Genomic DNA, 21,996 nt, shown 5'->3' with positions numbered 1-21,996 from the left:
CTGTAAACTAGAATATTTAACTTGTTCTTAATGGGTCATTGTTAGTGTGTGTTTTTAATAAACTACAGAGTCATATTTGAAAACTGAATTACCTTTGTGCATAATAGGCTTACAGTAATTAACCATTTAACTGAACTGCGGGACTAACAATGTGCCACATAAATAAACAGTTTTTGCCCTAACGTCCCGATGCACGCTTTATTGTTTGTTTGTTTGGGGGGGTTGCGGGAATTAACATTCATTTTGTCGTTATTAAGATCGTGGGAGGAGGAAGCACTGAGTCAGACCTATGTGGGAGGCGGAGGAGGTGATCAGGGACTTCGGGCGCGGATTTCATAATATGGTGACGCGCTGCGCCGGGGACCTGCCGCTGCTGTCAAACGGTGCTGCGCCTTCGTTCCGTATGGACTCGTAGCAGAGATATGAATCTCTTTTACACATCCCTTTAATCACAAGTTGACCAGCTATAGGAGATATGTCCGCGCAAGGATTGTTAAGCAGCGTTTTCTCATGCTCACTAAGCCCCAAGATTATTTCCAAGCGGAGACTGCGGCAGACCAGGAGCTTGGACCCGGCGTTGATGAGACATTATGGTACCGAAGCTGAGGAGTCGTCGCATAAGGTTAGTGACCCGAGAGCGTCCCGGTGCAGGTGATTGTAGTTGTTGTCGCATTTGATTGGCTGAAATATCAGACAGGAGCGCAGTGTTACCAGAGATGTCTGGACTTGTCGACCTGCGTCCTGATGTTTGGTAGAGAGATTTTTACCTGGCAGTGATGATACGAGTTGTAGAAGTTATTAGTGTCATGATTTTGATGATTCTGATAAGTGGAATTAAAGCAAAACGTTTTTTTTCCCCCATAAATTTAAAGTGTCCTAAAACTCAAGGTCTCATTCAGAAACTTAGACTACTTACTTAGTATATTTATTAAAAATAATCACTTCTGAAATGCTGTTTTATTTTCCAATTGAATACATTACGTACTACAGTATTTGCACGAATAAAAGCTCAACAGAAAACAGAACTTGCGCTCGTTTTACAAATACTGCATCTAGATCCCGGAAGTGGCTGGAATTCCCTGAAGGATGATGTAGCCAAGTACATGGTTGTGATTGCCCTTTGATCTTAATTGAAGACATGTTGAAACTTTGCTGAAACATGTGATTGTTATTTGATTTTCTCAAACAGGAAATAAAAAAAAAAGGGAATCGTTTTTTTCCCAATTATTGCAACATCACTAAGCCCGTGACTAGTCTATGACAAATACACTTTATGTGTGGAACTGATGCCATATAGCTCTGTAGTCACGTCACTGGACAACAGAAGTGATTCAACTCATTCCTTTTGGTGAAATTATGTCAGCAGTAGGCTTTGCTTGTGCCAACTTGCTGATGTTGAAAGAGGTGTGACTGGAAAACATTGTCACATTTGGCAAGTGTCTAGTCAGACTGAACTAAAAAAATTGTTATGCATTTTCCTCACAGACTTTAAGGTGGAGTTTGGGGAAAAAAAGAGTGTGAAAAAAGCTGTGTTGATTGCATGATTTCCTGTGCTGGAAAGCTTCCAGCCTGATAATAGTGCAAACATAAAAAGCAGCAGGATGATGAAATTGAAAGAATGCCCCATTATCGAATGAGAGCATTGTGAATATATGAGTATAGCCTTTAGAGCAGGAAGATTACTCTTAACCCCTAATGAGCCTAAAAACGCATTTTCATGGTCATTCAACCTTAGTAAAAAACTGTTTTTATCTTTAATTCTGTGTCCTTTTTTAGTGTGTTTACAATGCAAAAGAAAAAGAGATGAATGTATGAGCAGTAGCAGAAGCAATACAGTTCATTAAAAAAAAAACAATCACGTGAGTTGTTAATGCATATTAGGGCTTGGACACATGAAAAAGGATTACTGTCCATGGTGTTCGTCTCCATAAGGAGGTTCCTTGTTGTGTAATTGAATTAGCAGGAATAAGAGGGAAACTGCATATTAAAACCCATTACAATGGACACTTGAATCTCTTCTTTTATTTAAGATAACTCTATTTTAGATTCATAGTACTGCCACAATACTGTTGTGCTTAAGTTGGTCCTCATGGAAACTGTGTTTGTTGAGTATAATGGAAATATATTACAGACTTGACATTATAATAGGCTTGTAATGAGTACCAGGTATCTGTTCTCTCTTAAAGTAATCAACAAGAACCCAGATCCTACAGCCAGACCCCTTAAAAATGTAATCACAGTAAATCTGAATGAAGCTGATTCATATTGGAGACAGCTCTGTGTCAGAGAGGATATTTAATGTGATTTATGACTTAAGAGACTGCTTGCGTTCTGCCTACACTATTATGCGCAGAGAGCTGCAGTAAAGCCTACTGTAGTTTTTTCCAAGCATTGTTAAGATGAAACATGTTACCTCCGCTGCAGATTACCTCAGTGTGTCACTGTGAAAATGTAGCTGTTATAGATATTCTCATTAATCACTGATTATTTTGACTACTACTTATACCTTTTGGGGTATTTGTTGAAGGTACAGCCCTACTACTGTCTTTCTAAAGCTCCAACATGCCATTGAAAAGAACTCCGGTCAGTTGAGTTGAGGCCTGAGCTCTGAGACTCACATGACCATGCTGTCGGCTTAAACTGACAGTAAGTAAGTGCCTTACTATATACAAAACTCACTCCAAATCCTAATGAAAGTCACATTTTCTGGGTATGCGAATATCCAAAGAGCAGTTCATTCAAGGACAGTAATGTCTAACAAACTGTTGCAACGTTAGTTAGGTCGGTCCGACTTGCTCTGCAAGACTTTCCCTTTTGAAGTTAGTTACTGTATTTAGTCTCTTTAAGTCTACCTAGTGTATCTTCATTGTGCTTATCGCAAAGGCAACCACAGGTTATGTACAAGACATATATGGTGCCACAGCGAGCTAAAGATGAGTCAAAAAACAATGGAAATCCATCAATGCAATGTGTTTGGCCATAGTGTATCCTAATCAAGGTCTGTTATCTAGCCTAAGCACTGATGATCACCAAACGGTAAGTTATAATAGCATGATCCTGGCTTAAAGCATATCCTTTCCCTTGTTTAAAAAGGAGTGTCAATATGGTATTTTTGATCTATGTTACAAGTGACCTTGTATTTTCCATAGGTTGAATATCACTGCACTTTATTAGAGGTGTACTCACTTGGGGTCTCAGTCGTCTGAGCTGAGATGGAAAGCAGAGACATCTGGTTTACATGAAGAGAGCCTCAACTCTTATTTCTCACAGTAGAGCAGCATGACCTGATCCTTGGCTACGGTCCCTCAGGCAAATATTTCTTCCCACAGGAGACTGTCCGTTTGCATGGCATGGAACTGAACCTGCTGGCTTGAAACTGCAGCACCATGGCATCCAGTCTGTGTCTGATATAAGGACAAATAAACAGTGGGTTAGTTGTAAACGTAGGTGGTACAATATTGCTTTAAATCAATGCCATTGAATAATGACCGACATTTGATCAGGTTCTGGTAAGACAAAGCCACAATCCGGCTGTTAAATCTGATGTAACACCCTTTCAAAATACAATTTCTCGGTCCAAACGTTCCGTTGAACCAGACAGACAACAACAGCCGAACCCGTAAACAATTAAGATCAGTTCTTTCTTCAGTGAGACACCTTTTCTTTCGATAGGAAGGTGGTAAAATGACAATTACGTTGACTTTGTTTTTACTCAAATCTGCTCAAACAACGCACTGGATCATACCCATGCGGCATTGTATTAATATGAGGCTTAGACCAGGGCCCGGAAATAGTATTTTGAAAGGTTGTTAAGTCACAACTTTACAGCCAGATAGCTAGATACCTGCGCTGAATAACCATATTCAATCTCAATTAGAAGAAGAAGAAGAAGAAGAAGAAGAGGAAGAAGAATTACTTTATTTATCCCGCAACGGGGAAATTAAATTTTTTCACTCTTCATGATACACACACATGCACAGACAGGACCTATACATGCAATTAAGGAGAGATGTTAGAGCGATGTTAGAGCGAGGGGGCTGCCAGTGACCGGCGCCCCGAGCAGTTGGGGGTTCGGTGCCTTGCTCAACAGCACCTCGGTAGTGCCCAGGAGATGAATTGGCATCTCTCCAGCCACCAGTCCACCAGTCCGCAGTATGTGTCCCCACTCCAGTCAAAACGTACTGGCATAAAATACTGCAAAGGCGTATGACAGTCTTGGGTTTAGTTATTATACTGGCAAAGTGGCCATCTTTACTTTTCCCCCAGTTCTCCTCAGTGTATCACACTAAACAACGCAACAGGTCATTAAATAAAACCAATATATATTTATTAGAGGACATTCAATTGATTTAAACTTTGTAAATTAAATTAATCTGGCTTTTAAGGTAACATGAACAAAATGTACATTAAAGTTAATGGTATTTCCCTAGCAACCAGCTATAAGTTTGATCTGCATTGATCTCCTATGTACATATGCAACATATTGCAGAATATCACAACAGTACGAATGAATGAATGTCCCACTGCAAGTCAATTACTGTTTAATATGACTGGTGGATCCCTTCTCTGATCCATTTAAGTGCTTAGCATTGGTTACAGTCATGTTAAGGATTCATGTCTGCTGATTTTGCATTTCATTTTGGGCTGTTATTGGACATGCTTCTGGATATGAAGACCTTGTGAGGTATTGGTTTCTATTTGGTTAAATCCATTATGTAAAAACCTAACTTTCCACATGAAATCTTGTCCATGGAAGACGGTGATTTTGAAAGGACCCAGGCAGTATTTGATGTAATCTTCATTCATTTAAAGTAATAATCAACCCTTTAGAGTCATAACTTTGTGAGTCCCTCTAAACACCCAGATCAGTTTTGCAACAATACAATATATCTCCATACCCTCCGGTTTCTCTTAGGAAGCTAGTAAATTGCGGGAACTCCCAAAGCCTTTAGAGGGAGCCATTCATTATTCTGTTGCGGTAATGCAGTGACCAAATGAGGACATTAATCACTGGGACAAAGTTTAAGGCTCGACAGCATCCAAGGATGTGTACATTAATCTGTATCAAGCAAATACTTACTCACAATTGTAAGTTCTTCTTTTTTCTTACAGTTAACATTATGTTTTATTCTGTGATAAAGCAGCACTGACTTCTGGCCTCATATTTCAAATGCCATTTTAAACATATTCTCATTTCTTTTATGTCAGGCTAGAGGAGGCTGAATGTATATTTGACTGAAAGATTTTGGTGCATTTTTATATATATACTACAGCTTGTCCATGGGCATCACAATCTCTCTTAACCACATTTGGGTTTCTTAATTTGCTATATATTCCACATCATTGATGAAATGTGGCTTTAAGTGTACACTGAGATTTTGGGCATGTAAGCAAAGCTGTGAGTTAAAAAAAGGAGAGATATTTGCAACATTTCAAACTGAAAAACCATGAAGTGTCCCATGGCTCCTTGCATATGTTGGTGTGGAATAATTTGATGATGCAGAGAAAGAAAAGTCTGAGAGAACTGTGCTGTTGGAGTGTTTAGAGGTAATCTTCATCATCTGCATTCCTCTGAGCACCATGGAGGAGAGACGGCCTGCAGGAGAAAGAGCTTGGAGAAAACTGAAAACGTATCACATTACACCAGTTGTTAAGTCGCTGCATTTGCTCCCTGTGCGCTTTAGGATCGATTTTAAGGTTATTTTACTAGTTTTTAAAAGTCTTAAAGGTCTCGGGCCTTTTTATTTATCTGCAACACTTTTACCCTATCAACCTTCACAAACCCTGAGGTCATCCGGTGCTGGCCTTTTAAACATACCACAAGTAAGAACTAAAACAGACGGGGAGGCGGCATTCAGTTATTATGTCTCCCGATTGTGGAACAGCCTGCCGGAGAACCTCAGGGCTGCAGAGAATGTTTTTAAAAAGAGGCTCAAGACCTACCTTTTTAATCAAGCTTTTAACTGACTTGTTAAATTCTTTCTAATTCCTTTTATGCTTCTTACATTTTTTTATTATTAATCTATTTTATATTATTTATTTTAACCTATCCTGTTTTATAGATTTTTTTATTGTTTTATTTATTAGGTCTATTTTATAAATCTTACCGTTTTTACTGCTTTTATTGCCTCAGTTTTTAGCTTCTATACCTTTTTTTCTTATTTTACTGTTTTAGCCCCTCGGTTTTCCACACCGGGAGTTGTTTCTGGTCCAGCCGTGGGGGTGCTGTCCCGTGGACGACCCTGGCTCGGGTGGCTAGGGAGCTCTACCCCTAGGTGTGGAGCCTCCTCTCTGCCTGGGCTGGGGTGGTCCCTGTGGCGTCGCCCCCTGCAGTCATGGTCCATGATTCGTCTCTGTGTGCACGGCGCCCAAAGGTAGCTTCTTCCTCACCTCAGATCTCGGTGCCCAGCCATGTCTCCTCAGCGACAGCTAGTGTATGTGTGTGGGTGTCTGTATGTTTGTGGGTGTGTATGTCTGTGCGTATGGCTATGTACAGTATGTGCATGAGTGTGTATGTCTTTATGTATCTCTGTGCGTATATTTGTGGGGGTTGGAGGTTTGGGTTTTCATGGTGGTTCTTTGTTGTTGTTGTGTGGGTTTTTTTTCAGGCTACACATGTTCTAAACATCAACCACAGGGAGGCATGTCATCCTCCCTGCTTTCACTGCTGTCTGACTATTAAAGATCTCACAAAGCCACCGCCCACCTGCACAAGTGTTTTCACTTGTTTTGCCTGATTAGACCTCTTCTCAGGACTGCAGGCTTAATTGACATCTTGCGCCTGTCAATGACCAGTAACCGGACCCTCTGAACTGAAGTACCTAAAAGGAATTTACATATGTTGCATCCTACTGTAACAATGTCAAAATGTCTTCAATGAAAAAGGCCTTTTGGTACTTTTTGGTGATTAGTTGTTGTTGTTTTTTTTACACAGAAGACATTTGTGTTATATCACAGCAGGAAAAAATGTAGGTGTAAACAATATAAACCAGGGGTGTCCAATCGTGCTCCTGATGGCCACTGCCCGGCATGTTTTAAGGTTTCTCCTGGCTCTAAGGGCGTGATCACACTATCCTCCCGGACCGAGACCCGGACTTTAGGGTACTTGTCCCCCCTCCCTCTCCCCCCCGCGCCCCAGCCCCGTTTGTACTCACACTGCCTGGGCCTCGGCCAATACTTCTTGCTGTCCATACGCCATCACGCCGTAACACGTCACACGCATTGATCGCGTGTGTGGCTTTGTTTACAAATCTTTCCACAGACCTCGGAGTTTTTGTGCGTCTTGTCGACTGTTTTTGAATATTTTCATCCGACCAAATCTGCAGTAAACACAACGTGAACCTTTCACCACCATTGTTGTTGTTGTTAAATGTCCGCGCATGGTCCGTCCTTCTATTTACATGTCCGAACAGGCGGACAGAACGCTACTGCCGTAGGGCTCGTGCTTGTGCTCGTGCGCGTGCACGTGCGCACGCTCGTGCTCGTACATGTGCAAACGGCTCCGCTAAAGCCCACCTCTTTCAAGCGGGCCGTGGCGGCCCAGCTGGCCCCAGTTGAGCGCGGAGCGGGTGCGCTCACACTACTTAAAGGTACTAGACTTTAGCTGAAAAACCGGTTTTGGCCGCGGCCAAAAGGACAGTGTGAGCACGCTGTAAGGGCGCGCTCACACTATCCTCCCGGACCGAGACCCGGACTTTAGGGTACTTGTCCCCCCTCCCTCTCCCCCCCGCGCCCCAGCCCCGTTTGTACTCACACTACCAGGGCCTCGGCCAATGCTTCTTGCTGTCCATACGCCTTCAAGCCGTAACACGTCACACGCATTGATCGCGTGTGTGTGGCTTTGTTTACAAATCTTTCCACAGACAGTTTTTGTGCGTCTTGTCGACTGTTTTTGAATATTTTCATCCGACCAAATCTGCAGTAAACACTCCACCTCCGCATCACACCAACATGAACCTTTCACCGCCATTGTTGTTGTTGTTAAATGTCCGCGCATGGTCCGTCCTTCTATTTACATGTCCGAACAGGCGGACATAACGCTACTGCCGTAGGGCTCGTGCTCGTGCGCGTACACGTGCGCACGCTCGCGCTCGTACATTTGCAAACGGCTCCGCTAAAGCCCACCTATTTCAAGCGGGCCGTGGCGGCCCAGCTGGCCCCAGTTGAGCGCGGAGCGGGTGCGCTCACACTACTTAAAGGTACTAGAGCCGTTTGCACATGTACGAGCACGAGCGTGCGCACGTGCACGCGCACGAGCCATACTGCAGTAGCGTTATGTCCGCCTGTTCGGACATAGAAAATAGAAGGACGGACCATGCGCGGACATTTAACAACAACAACAATGGTGGGGAAAGGTTCACGTTGGTGTGGTGCGGAGGTGGAGTGTTTACTGCAGATTTGGTCGGATGAAAATATTCAAAAACAGTCGACAAGACGCACAAAAACTCCGAGGTCTATGGAAAGATTTGTAAACAAAGCCACACACGCGATCAATGCGTGTGACGTGTTACGGCTTGAAGGCGTATGGACAGCAAGAAGCATTGGCCAAGGCCCTGGTAGTGTGAGTACAAACGGGGCTGGGGCGCGGGGGGGAGAGGGACACCTGAGTAACCTGTTTGTGCAGGGCCTATCGCTTTTTGTCACCACAATAGCATCACGACCGTGAAAATTACAGCCACGAAACATTACAGGTTGGTAGTTTAGCTCAAAATGAAGGCCAAGTTCAAATGGGTGTAATCCGAGCAAGGGGCTGCAAGTAGGGTCTCAGGTCTAAAATGTGCACTGAGCAGGACATTTTATAGTTAAATCCCCTTTTAAGTGCTCTTTTGGATTAAAGAACACTATAACTCAAACATACAGTTCTTGACTGACATTCCTTGATACTTAATACTGTTATGCTTACGTAAGTAAAACCATTGCCAATATAATATTGCCTGGTGGATTTCAGGGTATATTAACTCTTATTTTTTCCAGGAATGCTCTCAAGACAGCTGAACCATACAGCCTACATATTAAAAAAACAATATAGGCAGATAAAGACTTATGAGACATCCAATATGTGTACTAACAGGAGTTTTTTTCACCACTTACCTGGATTCATGTCTAATGCATATAGTCGTGGTTTTGTTACCAATTTTGAGCTTTCATTCACCATCCCAAAATAATGGAGGTACGGTAACATTAAGGATGAACCTGTTTAGACACGTTATCTAACGTTAGCTAGCTAGTTGCATTTATGTGCTAAGAAACATCCAAAGCTAAGAATTGAGCCGGCTAAATTGAAATATGTTCACTTGTGTTTTTTGGATAAACGTTACTTCCCCAATTGTTGTAGGTTACAGTACAGTACACTAACGTTAGACCAGTAACATTACACTTGTACGCTTGTTTGTGTAGCCTCTAAAGTACCTCTACCGCGCGCGTGACTTGTTCCCGCTTGTTCTCCCATGGCAACGGTGGCTAAGGCTCATGGGTATTGTAGTATTTAGAGTGATTCAATCATGGACGTAGACAAAAAGAAGGATTCAATGCTGCTGATCAAGTTTAGGCTACACTTATCAGTAGCTACACTTAACAGTAGCTTACAGTTAGCCTCCCAGACGATACATTGATTTGAGAATACGTGAATGTGATGTGTAACCATAGAAACTTAAATATCTGTACGTGTGTAACGTTTCCTAACGCACGCCAACAGGTAAAAACGTCCTTTTTTTAATTTATTTTTTTACTTTCCCATATTATTTAACTTGGTATGCATTACAAATATGTATAAAACGAGAGTCACTCATTTCTAAGCAGATATAAAAATTAAATAATCTAAAATAGATTAATTGCGCACGTCAGACGGCTGTGTTAACTTCACTTACAGGGAGCCCTGACCCGTCAACAACCCCTCCCAATCCATTAATCAGCATAATGGGACTGCGTTTGTCACCGTGATGCAGTTCAGCGGCTGAGCTTGTTGCACTTTTGACTGCTGCGGTCAGACAGACCTGTCAAGACTGTGGAGCATGTGGACTGTAATTAGGTCGGACGTTCAGTCTGACGTAAAATGCCCTCGGTTATTTTGACATTAAGTTGTGGCTCACAGAGTTTAGGGTGAGTCCTTGTCAGTGGCGACCCGTCTGCGTAATGGGGGATCCCCTTCTTGGGCTACGCATCTACACCTATCTTGTGAGTTGCTGCTTTTTTTTTTCTTTACCCCTTCTCAGTAATGGTAACATGGCACTGTGAACGTTGTTGACTTCCTGTGATAGTTTCTCAATGTATCACAAATAGTTTACATCTGATTAAAAGAAAGGACGCAAAATATGTAATTCTCTTCTATGAAAACAAAAACACCTCTAGCCTATCAATTCCACAAGGACAATTTCACATCCACAGAGCTACATTTTCAATACAAAAATCTCGATTAAATTAAATAAACATTTAATTAAATTAATTTTGAGTCTGTCCAAATGATTAATAATAAGAAAAATATGTATACAGCTGATATACTGCAATACTTTTGAGGTAATGTGATTACATAGCCTACATTTCATTTTTTTTTGTATTTATTTATTTACTTTGTATTTATTGTTTTATTTTGTACTGTTTATTTGAGTACAAACTCTTCTTAAATTTACTCATGCTATGTCATATAGGACCATAATGTTCATTTAAGGAAAATATGACTGACTGTATGGCCATATAGCTATAGCTATATAGCTATTTTAAAGTATGAGGCTGAACAGTTCTAAAATTGTTTGTGAGAGTATGCAAATACATTTGTGCAAGAAAGTAGCCTACCATTAGTTCAGTCATACAAGGACCATTTGTCAATACATTGTAAATTGATGTATAACATTACCTTGAAAGCCAAGGAAAAGAAGCAAACTACTCCTTGCATCTACAGTGTGGAGTGTACTCTGTACATTTGAGCACAATCATAGTTTACTTATTTTAAGAATAGCAGGATGTGAGTAATTGAATGAGTTTTTTGTTAGTGCTGGTCATTGTAAAGCCTTCAAGGACCCCCAAGTTATTTTGGCCTTGTCAACCCTTCCATATACTTTAGTTGTAAAGAATAAAAGCCTAATAATAAAAAAAAGAGACGACTAATGGGTCAAGTGCAGTCGAGTGCAGTTTTTAAATATCTGATAAATTTACTATATAACTCAGAGTGAAGCTGGGGTCTAGTAGAAAACTCTTTCCTCTATGTCTCCATTGAATGGCTTCCTGAGCGCTGAGGAATATTCATCACCTCGCTGGATCTAGTTCAAGTGTGGTTGATTAGTGTAATCTGAGTTTCCAATCATGCTATATTGTATAAACTACCTTGCATGTTTCCTCCCATTGTATTGCAGGGAGCGCTTACAAAAGTGTTGCGTTTCAACAAGACCTTGACACAAAGTTCGTTAGTTATTATCAGGTGGCTCATGATGACATTGTAGAGAGGCAGCTGGGACCAGTCTGGTATTTTCTTTTTAAGGTTACTGGCTTCATCAGTGACCGTTGTAATCGTGAGCTAATTGTGAATATGAAACAGTAACTTCATCATGACACTGACTTCTTCTTTAACAACTGAAGCAGCTGTTGGGTGTAACTTTTTTCAACTGTGACAAACATATAATAAATTGCGGTGTTAGAAAAAGCCATCGGCCAATCAAAAAAAATAGATTATTATGTATACTTATTATATAGAAGTTTGTTTGTTTATTTTCTTATTCACTAATAAGTATAAACAGAAGAAACAGTGGATGAATGAGTTCCAATATTGTGCACTCAAACGTCATGTCTGAACATGATACACTCAAACCAATTATAGCTAAAGGGCTATTGCATCAAAATGCTGTACATGATTCTTTGAATGCCACAGGAAAGTATGGCAGCTTTCATTTGAGAATGTTGCTTCACTGACAGAGAGAAACAGTGCGAAGCCAACTCATTCATCATCAGATAGGGGAAAGTTTCCACTCCCATATTGTCACACAAGAGGAATGTCTAGACCAAATGGGTAGATAGCATGTGGTTGCATTTGTCACTGAACTTGCAACACAGTGGCACACCATGATTGTTATTACTAGAGATGGGAATAGATAGGCAGATCGGTCAGATTCCTGATCAATTTTCAAAAAGTAGTCCCACACATGTTTTCACCATTAACACAACTGTTTTTATTATCTGAGCCTGGACACAGTGTAGATGAAATGAGAAAATATGTACATCTTGCTCTTTTATTTAGGTTTTCAGGTATTTCAAAAAAGGAAAAATCTGCTACGCCCTCATGTGTGGTGCTAATGTTTTTGTCACACTTACTTTAGACCATTGGTTCCTCTCTGCCATGACTCCTGTTTGCAAGTTTCAAGCAATGTATATGCAGGACATGATTATTTTGCAAAGTGCAACTGTCGGATGCATTGATAAAAGGAATTGATAAGCGGGGCATACAACAAAAAATAATATAGAAAGGGATAACATAATATACAGATTTATACTGCGTGTGCCCTACCACCCCGTGCCATATCATGAGACCTGTGTATATTTCTGTGAGTGTTTAGGTTTATTCAAAGCTGTAATAAAAATCTGTAGAAACAGAAATAATTTCTAAACATTAGAAGTGAGTCTTTAAATTAGAATAGGAAATGTGTTTTTTTAGTATAGAGTAAATGAATAGCCAACAATATGCACACATATAAAGCAGAGATGAAGCCAAGTGTTGCATTTCTAATAATGGGAGCTATTATTTGTCCAATAAAGGACAACAGGACAGGGTATACTTTTTATTTCCAATTATCATCACAAGTCTCCTTGTGTTGTTCTGTGCTGAAGTGGTGAAATAAGAGTTTCAGTGTCAGGAATTCAGTCTCAATATTTGTTGGAAAACACTGACAGCAAACTTATCTATACAATATATGTAGCCCTTTATTACTTGTCACTTTATTTTCTAGCTAGTCCCTGTCTGACTCCTTGATTACTCAGTTGTTCCAGCAAACTGACTGATCCTAAATCAGGTTTTGTGCAGGATTTAATCTCCTGCTGACAGTCCTGCTGATTGGCTCCTAAATACACATATAGTACATATACGGTCATATCACGCTCTCTGTGCATTTTTATACTGTACTTTATCATACTGTATGTGTACCAGAAAATAGTATGCTACTGTAGCACAGTCCTAATTCTCATTTAATGGGAGTGAGCCACTTTAGTGTAAGCCTTATCCCGATAATGACTTACTAAGCTTCTTTGGAACATGGCTCATATGATTGGCTTGTCCGTACTGGATCAAAGCACTGTAATCTCCAGCATGGAGATGCTCAAAGGTTGAGGATTTCAGATCAGATTATTTGCCTCGTCATTACCACAGTACTAAATCTTCAGAATGGCTCATCTGTAGCAATGTTTTCTAGTGAAGTATTTCTGTATATATATATATATATATATATATATTATTTTTTTTAATTTAGATTGATGATAAATTATTCATAAATCAGTGGAGTGTGCACCCAAATTTTATCAGTCAGAATTAAGATGTAAGGAGCTTATGGTAAAGTGTTTTTGCATTATTTATAAGTATGTTTTTGCTACTTGTAAGTCAATCCTCATAATCAGTATTCATACTTTTTTCTTGGGTAAGACAACTGGCCCATTCTTGGACACAAAAAACTGCAAGACAGTGTTACTAATGTGAAGAACTCACAGTCCTTGCTACTACAAACAGAAAAAAAAAATAATCTTAGTAACATCAAGAATTTAGATATATCTGAAAACAAACTGTCTTCACGGTGCTAGCTCTCAGTTTTTGAAATGGGGGAACAGCAGGTGATTAATGTTGTCATGTTGTCAGTTCATACAAACTGAGCGTATTGTCATTTGTGTGACCTCAGGGTGACTTCACCTGGAACAGCGTGTCAGGACGTAGCGTTGGCCTGAAGCCCGTCTCTCTGCAAAGCCTCTCAGAGTTGGAAAGGGTTCGTCTCCAGAATGTGGCCTTCAGGAGATTGCTTCGGGATCGCGATCTGGACTGCCACATCACCATCCCTAAATGTATTAAAACACATACACACACACACACACACTCCGCTATTGGCCCCCTTCCTTATACACCAAGTTGCTCTTCTGTCCTAAGCAAAATTTTTCCACGCCATATTCTGAAATGCAGCAATGTGTTTTTGTTTCTTGCGACTTAATTGATTTCATGGTACATCATATAATGGGGCTGTGTAATCGCAGAACCCTGTTTTTTATGGGGTTATTTTAGTATATCGTTTTTATTCTGGTTTTATAGTTATTTGTATGTCTTTGTAGTCTCATCTTATTCTATACATTAGTCAGATTAGGGGATTATTTTTAGATTAGATTTTAGATTATTTTTAATAGGTTTTAAGAATTGAAGTTGTGACACCCCTAGTTCATGTCTAACACAAATGGCAATCAAATGAAATACATGTTTGAAATATTTGATGTTACTGTCTAGGACAATAAAGTTAAGGGGTTATGAATTAGGAGTCAAACTCTAAGTCATTATCTTTATTATCTATGAGCAGTTTGTCAGCATCTGCGTGTAACATTTGGGAAATGAGCCTCAGAATATCAAGTGGGGCAAGCAAGAGCAGGGGCATAATGACCTGAGTTCTTTTTTTAACAAGACACCTCTGCCTCTCTTCAGATGGCCACAAGCACAAGAAGTTACTTAGGCGGAAGTTGGATTCATTTTCGAAAGAAAAGAGCAAAGACAAAGGTAATGTGGGATGCACTGGATACACACTCCATATTGTAGGGGGAATGTTAGTGCTCTCCCTTGAAAACGATCCTTAGATAAGAATTTCTAGCAAACTCAGTTATATTATTGTTAGTCTTTCTAAACCAGTAAACAGTTTTTTTAGGGCTGTCAGTGTATTTTCCTCCAGTTTCTCCTCTAGTCAGCCTTTGACACCTGAAAAGATACTCTTTGATCCTTTTGGCTGAAGCTGTATAGACTCACTGAAGCAGACATTCACAGCTGTTTATACTCGTGAAGCACTGACTGATCAGAATCTACAGTACAGTGAAGAAGTCTCAGAGGAAGCTGTGATCTTCAACCACCACACTGCCCCGCCCGCTGCAACAATCTGGCAGCAAAGTGATGTTCTCTGTCAGCCGGGCAGTCGAGGGAAATAACAAAAACAATCTTAAGTGGTGGCTCATTCATTACAGCCTATCCACCAGCACGGCCAGCCCCCTCTTTCCTCTTTTCCCCTTTTGTTTACAAAGGCACTTCAGAAAGTATGTGCTCTCGGATTCTGAATATTCAGTGTGGACTGCAGAACACAGTTCTAGGCATTTCTCGTCATATTTATTTTGAGCAGCACACATCAATTATGCTAGTTTTCAGGTTCATACTTTTATTTTGGGTTGTGCTTGTATGGTATAAAGAACACATTGGGCCCTTTTAGACAACCTATTGTGCATACTCAAACTCATACTCACACTAAAGTTCATGGTGCAAGTGCATTTAAGGCGCAGCAAATTAACCACAGGCCACAGATATAACTGCAGTCTGTGCCTCACTAGCCTTACTATCTGAATAATGTGTCCTTTCAATCGTAATATATTTGATATACTTTAGGTCAGGTTTTTGTTCGTCAATGGTGCAACCGTTCTGCTTCCTCATGGTAGCCATGGGCCTGCACTGCGCCTGACCACAACTCTTTTTAAGACCAACACACCAATGGGTGCAAGTACACTTGCTACTTGCATAAAGTTGGTGCTGGGGCATGAAGATGACAACTGCGTTAGTCTGAATCTAGCAATGACAGCTGATTTATAATAAAAAAAGACATGGAAATCTCACTCTTTACAACATGGGACATTTTAAAAGACTAAGGTTGAATATAAAGATGAATGCAAACATAAGACAGTTCAAGGCGCTTTGTACATAAAAATGCAAGCTCCAAAGGTTATATTATATTATATGCTGAGATGAGTGACACATCATAAATCTACTTCAACATCTCCTAGTTGACTTGGAGCCAACAAGATGAACTTTAAGTCTCCCTGTCTTCCCCCTCCCCCTCACACAGAGACTATGCCCCAGGCGTTTGGCATACCGCTGTCACAGGTCATATCCAACGACCGCGCACACAAGCAGCGGCACGAGCCCCCCCGGGGGGAGCACAGTGACCCTTCTGAATTGATGCTATCCTTCCTCCACTTCAACTCCAGCTTCAAAAGGGGCAACAAGGAGCTCTCCAGCAGCAACTCATCCCTCAGCTCCTCCTCTGAGACCCCTAATGAATCACCTTTGCTCAGCACACCAGACACAGACCCACGGACACGCAGGAGGGTAGGCTTTTCTGTCGATAAACCTGACACACGGTTGAAGAGCGACATGAAATCTGTCTATTAACACTTGCACACTAGATTTCTCTGGGAATGTGTGACCTTTTTGGATATTCACTCAGTGGGTAGCCATTTAATGATTGCACCGCATTTTTTCACAACAGTCACTGTATGGTTGTTGTCCATCTGCTTGACAGGGTGGAGTATCTGTGGATTGCATCACAGATCTTGATGATAGCCAGTCTCGGCTCTTGGAGGCCCTTCAGCTCTCTCTGCCAGTAGAGGCAGCTGGCAACAGGAAGAAGCGCCATGACAAAAAGCTCAGCCTTAACCCTATTTACAGGCAGGTGCCCAGGGTAGTGGATCTCTGCTGCCAACACCTGGAAAAATACGGTACACACACTCAAAGTTCAAAAGTAGAACTATATAGGAATAGTGCAAATATATGCTAGACAAAAATGTCCAGCTCATCTCTGTGGAAGTAACAAATGTAGTTCCTAAACATGTGAATCGTATAATTTAAACGTCTTTAAGGCTGAATAATTAAAATAATATTTGCGCTAAAAGAGAATCTTCATTTTTGCTTACAGGCCTACAGACGGTTGGAATTTTCCGTGTTGGGAGTTCAAAGAAGAGAGTTCGTCAGGTACAATGTTTATGCTTTAACACACCTCTACTAAAAGGTATAATATGTAATGCTGTTTACTGTTAGTAAACACATTCAGAATCAGCCCCTCCTCTCCTCCCCGGCTCAATGGCCAGAGAGAGAGAGAGAGAGAGAGAGCACACGCAGCTATGGTCGAAAGAGCTAGTGTTGCTTTTGTGTTAGTATTTATTTTTTTTAGGATAATATTACATATTAATAATATTATCATTCAAAATTGTATGAACTATAAGCAACATTTTTGCTGAAAGTGTTGCCACAATATTTTCTCCAGCTTCGCAAGGAGTTTGACCAAGGATGTGAGATGTATTTGGGTGAGGAGCACAGTGTCCATGATGTAGCTGCATTGCTGAAAGAGTTCCTCAGAGACATGCCTGACCCGCTGCTAACAAGAGAACTCTACACGGCCTTCATCAACACAATGTGTAAGGAGCACACACATGGGCAAGAAATAACAACAAATCACCATGATTGTGTTTAGTGTGGTCGGTAAAACATTCTGTCACGTGGTGTTGACTTTTCTTTTAAAAACTGATGTCATTGTGATTGCCTTTTTTCCCCCCTGCAGCGCTGGACTATTCAGACCAAGAGAGTGCTATCCAGCTCCTGATATTTCTGCTTCCTCCGTGTAACAGCGACACACTTCAGCGCCTCCTCTGCTTGTTGTCCACAGTGGCTGCACATGCTGAAGACGGCCTGGACGATGATGGACATGAGGTAGAGAAACTGTACATGATCGGTTTTATAGCAGTGTTACAACTGGTGCAAACACCTGTTTTATTCATACACGTGAGGTTGCTCAAGAAAAGGTGGTGTTGTTTTAGCATTGCAGTGGAATTACAGCCATGAACCAGGTTTGCTGAGAGGCTGAGAGGTCGCACATTTTCAAACATGTGATTCTTCCAGCGAATGTGTTAAAAAAATTAGCAGCCATCAGTGAAAAACATAAAACAGTTTACATGTTTTATGTGATTGTGATGAATGGCTGCAGCCATTCGAAGGCAGTAAGACAGATGTTTGTTACACCTGCAGCCTCTAATTTGAAGAAAGTGATGTGCTTAAATGCAGCCCATTATGCATGATGATCCATTGTGGTTATCTTAATTAAATGATTCCTAACCAAGCACCTCACTACACTAATGCTACCTCTGACTCACACTATGTGTCCACAGCTTCCACATACATCATACTGTGTTCTGTCATAAACAACAAAAAGTGTAAGTAAATTGTGACATAGTGGGAAACAGTTCATATAACAGCTACATATTTGCACCTGCAGAAACCAGTATTTTCTTCTTTCTCCATGACGCCAGTCTGGCCCCCACAAAAGTCATTTTTGTTGTAATGCTAACCTTTTCATATTAATCTTACTTTTATCTACTTATTGTCACAATAGAGATATATTGTTTCCCAGGGATATGAGACCAATTTATTTTTGGCTTCAGTCCTGGACCGTACATACTGTTTCAGGGAACAAGAGGTCTCTTTGATCAAAAGAAGGCAAAGGCAGCCTATTCATGGTGGCAGGGCTATGTTAGGTGAGCACATTGCTGACATTTCCTGGGTGACAATAAAATACTTTTAATACCATAATTACGTTTTGCGTGTAAGAGTTTTAGTTCCTGTGTGTAAGCTAGGGTTACACACAGGAAAATAAAAAATAAAATCTGAAGTAATTTAGCTCTGTTGTTAACTTCCATATAACTAATTTCTGTCTTGAAAACATTTCTTGTAATTGCAGGGGTCAATTATTGGTCACATATAAAAATGTGGCTGCGATGTGAATGGTGTGCTAGCAAAGCTGCTGCATCAGATTAGTTTTTGATTAAACTGAAAATTATTGGTTAAAAATGATCGTAGAAGGGTTTAGTGATGTCAGTCACAAACATTAAGAACCAAAAATGGTGCGACTTTTGTATGTTACACGGGTAACTTAGGCAGTAACAAGGAAGTCACATGTGTATAGCTTGTTACGTTGTTTACATTATTTAAGGTTTTAGTAACAAACACACATGCAAAATGGGGATGTCTAAGTTGGAATCTGATCAAAATCTTTCCCTTCATTATAGTGATTATTTCACAGATAAGCATAACCCCTATCCCTTTTTTTTTCTCTGAAAGTAACGGATCCAGCTCCCTTCAAAGGGCCGTAATTCCCATCGATAGGGTTTTTCTGACACTTTCAAGGTAACACTTTCAATGTTGTCTAGACAAATAAAATCTGTCCTCTGTTTTGTTTAGGTCACAGGAAACAAGATGACATCACTCAATTTAGCAACCATCTTTGGACCCAACCTCTTACACAAGCAAAAAAACTCAGACAAAGAGTTTACTGTCCAGAGTTTTGCCCGTGCAGAGGAGAGCACAGCCATCATCGGTGTGCTCCAAAGGATGATCGATACATATGATAAGCTATTTATGGTAAGCCTTTCTCACTGCAAACCAAAAGGAATTTAAACAGTTTAAGACAGTCCTGGGCTTTATCAAACAATCTCAAGATCTCACCCAGGTCTTCTTTTAGGAGCGATTCTCCCACTTAATAGGGTGCAGCCACCTAATGAAATGTAAGCATTAACTTTATAGGTTCTGAGAAAGACTAAGCTTTTACAGTCACCTATAAAACACAGTAGTGTCACAGTCCAAGAGAATATCATGGAATTAGTTTTTCTCCCCTGAATCTTGTGAAATTAAGTGAATCGAAGACTCTTTTTATTGCAAAGCAAATGAGAAGCCTCACTGGAAAGGATATTAAGTGTCATTCTAGCATCTGTTTTGTTTATAGACAATGATTGGGAGCAAGATCCTCATCTGCATCGTGTTTTCTGCTTTTTGCCAGAAACTTAAGTGCAGATTCACTTAATTGGAGTATCTGAAAATGATCTGTTAGGGAACCCAGAGGGCAAAAACAGTCCATCAGACAATTGCCCTGCGTCATTAGTCGTAGTGTTGTTAATTATTTTTGCCTTATACCATAAAAACAACATGTTGTCTCTGTAGCTCATTGCATCATAGACACTATGTGAATGCTGGGGACATAAAACTGTTGGTGTGAAAGAGCAATTCACCGAATGGGATAAACTTTAAGAAAAAAAATCTGCTCTGATGATAATGCTGCTATTTGTATGCAGTGCAAATGTGTATACGCTGCAGGATTATTTGGTTAATTTAAAGTGTGATTAATTATTGAGGCACAGTGAGATTAATGTTATGCACTTTTGAACTGGGTTTTAATTCTTCCAGGTCCCTGCTGACCTGCAGAATGAGGTGCTGATGAGTGTGCAAGAAACTGATCCTGATGTTGTGGATTACTTACTGCGTAGGAAGGCCTCTCAGCACTCGTGAGTTTCCACCCTATTGTCTCAGTGTGTTTGTGTGTGTTGTCCCTCTGTCCAAGCCTCCAAATGATCAAACTGAAGAATGCAGTGCGCCCCCTAGTGACATTCACTATATCTAAACTCTTTACTGTGTGTTCTTCAGTTCCAGCAGCGAGCCAGGCCTTCTTAGAGCAGGAGAGTCCTTCTCTCTGACAGAGAGATGTTTATCCAATGACTCCATCAAAGCATCTAGTGGAGAGGTCTCTCCCTATGACAACAACTCTCCTGTCCTGTCAGATCAACTCTCAAACATGATCCCAAGACTTTCTGGGCAGTACAAACTCTGCAGCCATTCTAAAGACGGATCTGGCAACACTTCTCCTACATTTTCTATGGATAAAGGTGAACTAAATGAATTGCAATATATACTTATACTGGCATAACATGTTTAACAAGATATCATTTAAAGGAATAGTTGGACATTTGGATAAATACTTCACTTTCTTGCTGACATTTAGATATGAAGATTGACACAGCTCTCTTACAGTAGCTGGATGCAGCAGCAGCCACTTAGCTTATCTTAGCTTAGCATAAAGATTGAAAACAAGGGGAAGCCTGACTGTCCCAAAAAATGTTTATAATACATATGTATAATATATAGAGCAATTGTATATGTATGTACATGCAGCACATTAATTTACAAACATTCGCAGATTGTGTTACCTTTAGACAGAGCCGGACTAACCATGTCAAAATTGAGCGGGATTGATTTTATATCCATATAATAATTGCTAAAATCCAAAGCAAGTAATCCTCTTGATGGTTTTGTTCCTGTTAGAGGCCTCAACTGATCGATTCTGGGACACCTGGCATGAACTGTTCAGCAAGGAGTTTACTGGCCATCAAATTAATGGTAATAAAATCCTCTGTGTATGTTGCTTTTTAAGATATGTAATAAATGCTGGATGTTAATGAATGGTTTTTCCCAGGCTCCCTCGGAGATGTGTCGGAATGTGAGTCATATGGATCTTCAGAGGGGCTGAGCAATCACCAAGGTAACAACAAGCTGCCTGTCAGACCAACACAAACCTCATTGGGCGGGCTGGAGATCAGGCCACACCCCCCGGTGACTCGCAGCAGCAGTGGTCCTCATGACCAGAGAGGACCGAGGCAACCTCAATCATCATTACATCAGGGATTGAGCGGCCTATCAGGAGCCCTCAGCTCACACAACTTAGCAGAAAGGACAGGACACCCCGCATGTTCATTACTAAAGGTCAGGACGGATGGTTTGTCTCCCCTTCACTGCTCTGGAAAGCTGAGGGAGACCCATATTTCTTACTCCACACCTTCCCTCTTTCCGTATCCGTCTGACCACCAAACTCCACAGCAGTCCCAGCAAAGCTTTGCCCCCCAGACTGTAGATACTGCAGATGCCTCTGGGCCTGTACAAGAAAAGGGACCTGGTACACCAAACTGGCAGGCGGAGCGGTGGCATATATGGCATATACTGTCAAAAGACAATGCAGACGCCCTACCTGAAACCTTGGTGTGATGCACCGTTTGACTATGTTGAACTCCTCATAGGTTGAACTATACTGACGATAACAATAAGAGAAAGGGGCCATTCTCCTGCACATCATCAGACGCTGAAATGCTTCTGTCTGTTCGTAAATGCAGTACAGGTCCATCAGTCTCTTGATAAACTGACGGAACACC

At 40.8% G+C, this 21,996-nt stretch overlaps 1 protein-coding gene across 1 annotated transcript; it reads left to right on the top strand.

The window, feature by feature from the left end:
- Window positions 1-475: 475 nt before the first annotated feature.
- LOC310953047 (rho GTPase-activating protein 6) lies at window positions 476-21,832 on the top strand (the record flags this gene model as incomplete). The annotated part of the gene is made up of 13 exons (XM_083921943.1): window positions 476-622; window positions 13,866-14,025; window positions 14,648-14,719; window positions 16,041-16,303; window positions 16,497-16,692; window positions 16,890-16,945; window positions 17,238-17,388; window positions 17,532-17,680; window positions 19,205-19,384; window positions 20,204-20,301; window positions 20,447-20,679; window positions 21,116-21,190; window positions 21,267-21,832. 13 exons carry the CDS (start codon window positions 476-478, stop codon window positions 21,830-21,832), a joined length of 2,346 nt encoding a protein of 781 aa, XP_083778069.1.
- Between the last annotated feature and the right edge of the window lie 164 nt (window positions 21,833-21,996).

This window comes from Echiichthys vipera (assembly GCF_963691815.1).
Source record: "Echiichthys vipera genome assembly, chromosome: 10".
In the NCBI taxonomy this organism is placed as follows: Eukaryota; Metazoa; Chordata; class Actinopteri; order Perciformes; family Trachinidae; genus Echiichthys; species Echiichthys vipera.
This window is presented reverse-complemented; position numbering and strand designations above follow the sequence as displayed.